The following is a 7408-nucleotide window of genomic DNA, read 5'->3' on the forward strand; positions in this document are numbered from 1 at the left end:
CAGTTACATCCTGCAACAAAAAACAAGCCATATAATAAACAACACACACATATAGTCCAAGCACTGTCTATTCACTATAACAAGCAAGCAGCATATGACTAAAGCTAGGGCAACAGAAATTAGGGGAGCACACTTCCACGGACCTGTACACATGCACAACACAGCCTGATACTAAACCTGTCTAATACCTGTCTAATAAACGATACCTGTCTGATACTAAAGGTTAACTTGCCCGGGTATGCAATATAATGTAATTTAAATTTAAAAGTGACGTTGTCTATTTCAACCAATAACCCACATTTTAAGTGGTTTATATCTTACAGCATAATTCTTGTATTATCACATTAATTTCAACTAAATAAGTGCCAAGGTATATAATGTTACAGTAATTGAATAAGGTACAACTCTTACGTCAAAGCGAGTAGCCACATAGTTAATTAAGACATCGCTAAAGAGGCTGCCAAGGACAATGACTTGCCTTAATTATATAATGGACAATTTCTAATAGTTTTTGCGGAAACAAACTGGGTTGTGGAATTACTTGACTCGGGCCATTGTTGGTATTGTTCCTTGTCAATCTATATTGCTAGCGTATTGACATTTAAGTAATACGTCTTTCTTCCATTTAGTGGTATTTACACGAATACAGTTCATAATCAACAAACGTTACTTATATGTCATTTTTTTTTAAATTTAGGAAAATTCGCTCTTTTAATTTTTCGATGAATGGACAATTCCCTTGAAAATCATCAAAAATATCCAACATGGCATCTCCTTTCTACTAAAACAACTTTCGTCCGATTCTGATTTGGCGCAGAAAGATAAGACCCCAAAACATCGATATACTTTCCACCAGTGTTCTGAATTTTAGATAATCAAGAAAGAAATCAAGATAAAAACTCACGATGTTCTGTTCAATCAAAGCAAAATGATTATATACCGAGTTACCACTAATGAAAAAGAGATGAAACTGATGAATGAGACATGAAAACGAACACGGGGCTCGCTAGGAAACCAGTTGCTCTTTTATAAGAGAAGGAGAAGAGGAACCTCTGTTTATTCCGGAACTTGATGGACAAAGTATTACTACTCGTTGTTGTCAGCCTTTGTTCCTGCCTGGCCGAGAGGTCATAGCAGCGTCATGCGGTGGGTGGAGAGGAAATAAGGCGAGACACCGGGAGATAATAATAACCTCTGTGATACGAAGACAAGTTTATTTACTAGTGATGGCGTTAGTGATAAGTGTGTTGTGTTGGGTCTTTTAAATAGTTCTTTTTTGTGTTAATCACGTCTGTGTGTGTGTTGTGATTTTCCCCTCAGGACGAGGAGCATATCCATCTGCTGCCATGCGCTGCTCCATCGCACATTATCCTGGTTCAGTCAGTGGGTGTTAAGCAACGCAAAAGGAACATTATTCGATGGTTTAAATTAAACAAGTCTTGGACGTGCAATGTACCCATGTCAGTGATGCCAACAATGAAAGCGTGAGTTGTACAGAGGAAGTCTACAATGGCCACGTACTGCCCAGAAGACCTGGCCTCCAGGGAGCTGTCGTGTCCCATCTGCTTCGAGGATTACGATATTCATGATGATAAGAGATCACCCAAGTTGCTGCTCTGCCTCCACACCTTCTGCCTCGACTGCACCAGCAAGCTGTGGAAGAGCGACGGGTCTATAGAGTGCTCCCTGTGCCGGATGCTGCACGAGGGGGTCAGATTAGAAGACCTCTTGGACAACCACGTGATAGTTCAGCATCTCAGGTGTGTAATTCTGCCAATCTATCTTCTTCTCTTGCCCAATGATGCCAATCCCCTTTAAACTTGTTTATTTCAAATATGCCATTAAATAACATTTTTGTAAATGAATTGATTTGTAATTTTCTGAGATTGTGTGTGTGTGCATATTACAATAAATTTTGTTGAGATAGGCATTATCTGTGGTCAGCTTCAGATCTGCTATACTCTGAAGGGTGATATGATGCCAGATTTCCCAGGTGACCACCTGACAAAACATGGGATTTCTGCCAGATGCAGATCATTTCACACAAAATAGTTTGCCAACAGATTTTAATTTTTTTCCAACCAAACTATCCCTAACCCAACCCAGCCTAACCTAATCTAATAACATTTACACAGCTTTATCAGTTCGAGAATGAGGTCCGGTATGTGCGATTGTAGTATAATTTTACCATAATTCAGTCTATCTTTCACAGATTCATGCATTGTTTTTCCCAAGTGATCCTTATTTTATTATATATTGAAAATAAAGATATGCATTTTATTTTTCTAGATATATCATTCAGGTAGTTTTAACATTATCACAATTAAAACATATTTGTTGATGTGTTCTTTTTTCTTTTTTAATTATTTACAACACACACAATTACCCAACCTTTAGAAAATATATAAAAGAACATGATTCAGTGGTTAATTCACTGTTACAGAGGATGTAAAGCCACTAAGAGCATAATTTCTCTAAGACATACTGTGATAATGATATGATTCATACCATGATATGTGTACCATATGTCCAATTATGTACTTTAAAAGTATAAAAAGTTAATGTACAAACATACCAACTACACAATACTAAGGAGTTAATATTGTGCCTTGACTACCAGTGACTTCATGGTACCTCTTGTATAACATTATGAAAACAATCATTAATTTAAACTAAAGTGATGAATTATGCCTTAAGAATAGAAGTTGTACCCCAAATATATTTTGTAATTTTTGTATTTCAATTTTCCAGCCATGTTTTATTTATTTATTTATTTATTTATTTATGCATATACAAGAATGTACATAAGGAATGTGAGGATACAAATATGGTAATTACAGTCTTGTAAAGCCACTAGCACGCGCAGCGTTTCGGGCAGGGATGTGATCAAAACAGTTGAAAAGAAAGGAAAATAATGAAAAAAAAAAACAAATTTCTTTGTGAAAAGTAATGTTAATTAAGGCTAGAATGCAACTAGCATTAAATTGCAGTGACAGCAAATACTTTCTTAATCTTTATCAGTCAAGATTTTGTAAATCTTGCCGTTTTTATTGATACAGTATATGATTATGTATATCTGACCACAGTGTATTAGGTGGTGATTACAGAATTAAAAAAAAATAATCTTCATATGAAATATAATAACCAAAACTATGTCTTTGCATTGCAGTACAGTAAATGGTTTTTATTTTTTTTTATCAGAAATAAAAGTGTATTTCAAATTGAGCATTAATTAAAAATAAAGGTTCATGCCTTTGTGTCATTGCACGCATTACAATTTTTACCATACATTCATAAAATTAACAAAGTTATTTTAAAATTATAAAAAAATAGCTGATTATACAGTAATTTATAAAAAGTACTGAAGATGTTCACTTTAAAGCAACATGAACAGCTTCATGGTTTTAGCTCGGGTCTTCTGATTTTGAGTTCTTATTCTGCAGGCGAGAATGTGAGAAGCAGGACCTTGAGCTGGCAAGGAGGATTGATCAGGAACTGCGAGACTTGGACAGGTGAGTACAGCTTCCACTACGAACTGTTCTCGTGTTACAACCACATATCCCTCTACCAGCAGGTCATGCGGCTAAAAGTTCATGTTTCATAGAACCAACCTCTAAATATATCATTATATAATGAAAGTATTCCATATACTATACTGTCGTGAAATTTTTCAGATTGTAACTATTGTACTATATTGTTCATTTTGTAATACAGTACTGTATATTAATTATGTAATTTTTCCAAAGCAGCTTGGCACCTGCAGGAGAAAGTGATATTACTGAGATTAAGGCTATGTTTGAGAAAAAGTCCTTTGATACCCCTGACATACCTGAAGTGGTGAATATATCCTGAACAAGAACAAGAGGAGGAGGAGGAGGATCCTGAGGACCAAGAGGAAAACAGGTGTGTAAAGTATCCAAGGGATGTATGAAATGCTTGTCCAATTGTTCTTATAACAGTTTTACAGCTTCAGTATGAGCTCACTGATCTGATTGATCCATATCATAGTTGTATTTTTTAGAAGAATAATTTTATATTAATAATGTTCAATTAGGTGTATTTTGCAACCCTCCTTTCATTTTGATCATTAACTGACCTATAAAATATGCAGCCCATCCTCCTGTTTAGGGTGTACTTACAGTAACAATGAGGACCAGTGTACATACAGTACATTGACGTAAAAGGCAATTGGAAAGTAGAAATCGGAACTATTGAATTTGGATACTGTAAACTAGAAAAGTTTTTGTATTGATGTTGCAAAGGAAAAACCCTCGCCTTCCTAAACATAATAGATGCTGACGCCTAATCTAGTAAATATTTGTGCTATACTAGGACTAGAAATAAAGTGAAAGTTACCAAATTATACTGTCTAATTGTCCATTACATCTATGTATGATAGTTACCTTGAGGTGCTTCCGGGGCTTAGCGTCCCGCGGCCCGGTCGTCGACCAGGCCTCCTGGTTGCTGGATTGATCAACCAGACTGTTGGACGCGGCTGCTCGCAGCCTGACGTATGAGTCACAGCCTGGTTGATCAGGTATCCTTTGGAGGTGCTTATCCAGTTCATTTAGTCCACATAGTTACAAAAAAGTACTATCTAAACAGGAGGATGGGTTGAAATATGACAATTTGAAACTTTGAGTGCTTTGTTATATTTTGTATTCTACCTGGATGGGGTTCTGGGAATTCTTCTACTTCACAAGCCTGGCCTGGGGCCAGGCTTGACCTCTGAGAGCTTGGTCCAACATGCTGTTGCTTGGAGCAGCCCGCAGACCCACATATCCACCACAGCCTGGTTGGTCTGGCACTTCCTGAAGAAAACTATCCAGTTTTCTCTTGAAGATGTCCACATTTATTTTGATTCCACCTATGAGGGATGACCCGAGAGGAGAATAGTCTGTGCTGTGACTGAATTATATCATTTAAGAACAATTTCCATTCATTCATTATCATCATTGCCCTGTTACCCACTTTCATGGTGTGTTGAGACATTAGCCCAGAGAAAAATGGTGAATACCGTAATATAGCAAAATATCGTTAAATGTAGATATTGAAAGATAGTTATAAATAATTCGGGTTATCATTTACACTATCAATATAACATTATTCATAAATAAGTACTGTACCACCTCACTCTAGTAGTCTTTCATATCGGTATCCCACTTAAAATTATTTAAAAAATACATATTTGACTTTTATTGATCAAATTATGAAACGTATCCAGTACTATACTGTCATATTTTTATGATTTGCAGTACAGTATATGATTGAAAGAACAATGAATTAGGCTTAATGCCATGTTTATTTTTCAGGCATTATATACTGAACAACCTCCTAGAGGAGTTCATGGAAAGGTTAAATTCGCCAAGAATGCACATAAATCCAGAAAGCGAAGACAATGAAGAAGATAGTGATGACAGAGATGATGATGATGAAAACAGTGAAGAACATGAAATTCAGGAAGTTGAAGCTCAGGAAGAAGAAAATGATGGTGATCCTGAGGAAGAGGAAGCTACTAACCCTTTTTATTCTCTCCATAATATTCACTCCTTGTTGGAAGAGGCTGAAGAGGACAATACTGGTGATATATATGAAGTTCAAGATATTCAGACCATCTTGAATATGACTGAAAATGAAGAAAATGATGCTGATGATGATGAGGAGGAGGAGGATGAGCGATGGCACTCGGCAAGCGATGAATTAAATGCTGCTTGCTGGAATAATCACGAGAACTTGCAATTGGATGACGTTAATGAAATGGAAGATGATACTCCAGAAATATATGACTGGCACATCATTAACTCGGAAAGCCTCTTGGATGATTAAATAATTTTGTATTTAAAATAGTAAATATGAATGCAACAGAAGCAAGTTGTTAGTCATGTAGGTTAGTTAGTGTAAACAAATAACCTTGGCTCAATCCATCACATAACTTTGATGTGTAGCTCCATTTCTGCAAATTTTTCATTAAAAAGAATGCTAAGTTTGGTTGTGTTACGTTTTCATAATCGGAAACAAGATGACCGTCTTTTGTATTTACAATTTAGCAATGGCTGTGAAATTTTAAGCTTGAATATTCTGAAAGGTTTGTAGTGGACGAAACATGAAATCCAGTGTTGGTCAGAGTTAGTATTACAATTAGTCAGTATTTTTACTTAATGATAATGTTACCTGTCAAAATATGGCAGAACCTGCTGGAACATCAAATAATTTGGATAGAATACTGTTTTATCAATTATGAATATTAGTGGTAAAAATGAAGTCCATCATAACTTTCCCAAATGGCATCTTCACCATTTAGAAAGGGAAGGATTAAAAACTTAACTCAAACTAGAATCTTTTCAGAAAAACAGACATTACATGTACTGTAATTACCACTGTTATTACAGTACCACTGTTATGAATATAATGTGAACCTGTGATTCTTGGTCTAATAACATGAACTTGAACATTGTGTAAGTGTGTTGGTGAAAGCTTGTGGTTACAGAAATTAGACAACTTGTAATCATAAAATGAACTACAGTAGTCCTTTGTGATGATTAATGTTGAGCTTGAAGATGATGTTTACATTTCATTAAAATGAAGTGAAGTTGTCTGTTAAATTTGTGACCCTTTGGAAATTTTAAGAAAGTTATGAAAAGAAATTGCTGCCTGTATTGCACAGATTGATAAAAGTGCCTCGGTATTTGATGGCTGTGGGCTTCTTCGTGCATGAGATGGATATGTTTTTGAAGTGATATTACTGCTGCAATTGCACAAAGAAGATTTTTTTTGTGGCTTGATGAATGAATGATGGCTGGGGTGTGTACAAGTTAGTGTTGAAGTATAAATCAGCAGTCAATTTTTTTTTTTTTTTTTTAGTTGGTAACTTGAATGTTCTGTCAATGTGTCATAGTTATAGCCGGGTGGCCTAGGAACCACAGTCTGCATGAGAAATAAACATGATGTATAGTGATAAAAGTTGTATAGATAGCATTTTCTTTTATTACTGCATCAGTGAAATTTTAAGTAGTGAATGCCAGTTGTAAATCATTGTATGCATGTGTATGAAGAATGTTATTTTTCCCAGAATGGTGCCTTACGTGTAATTTGTAAATACTGAACATGTAAAAATACGGCTAGAACATATATAAATCAAGAACTCTAGGTTTAATTAATGTACAGGTAATTTGTTTTCTACCCTTCATACATTTTTGTCAATAGTATTATATTGTTTTTGTTCTTCGTGTCATTAACCTAATTAGCAGTTGTTTATAAATGTATTATGTTAGGACATCTCTTGTCCTTATGGTATCCATGTTGTCAGTCTTCATTGACTAAATGCTGGATATTAAAATTTTAATTGGATGGTATTATATTAATATGTATCCTGTGAAAGCAAAGTTAATATATATGCATTTATTGGCAG

General features: G+C 35.3%; 1 protein-coding gene across 1 annotated transcript; it reads left to right on the forward strand.

The window, feature by feature from the left end:
- The first annotated feature begins 920 nt into the window (after nucleotides 1-920).
- Nucleotides 921-6289, forward strand: LOC138349514 (uncharacterized). The gene is made up of 4 exons (XM_069328159.1): nucleotides 921-1760; nucleotides 3444-3512; nucleotides 3747-3851; nucleotides 5313-6289. The coding sequence occupies exons 1-4, from the start codon at nucleotides 1510-1512 to the stop codon at nucleotides 5824-5826; spliced, it is 939 nt and encodes a 312-aa protein (XP_069184260.1). The 5' UTR covers nucleotides 921-1509; the 3' UTR covers nucleotides 5827-6289.
- The last annotated feature ends 1119 nt before the right edge of the window (nucleotides 6290-7408 follow it).

This window comes from Procambarus clarkii, chromosome 20 (assembly GCF_040958095.1).
Source record: "Procambarus clarkii isolate CNS0578487 chromosome 20, FALCON_Pclarkii_2.0, whole genome shotgun sequence".
Taxonomy (NCBI): Eukaryota; Metazoa; Arthropoda; class Malacostraca; order Decapoda; family Cambaridae; genus Procambarus; species Procambarus clarkii.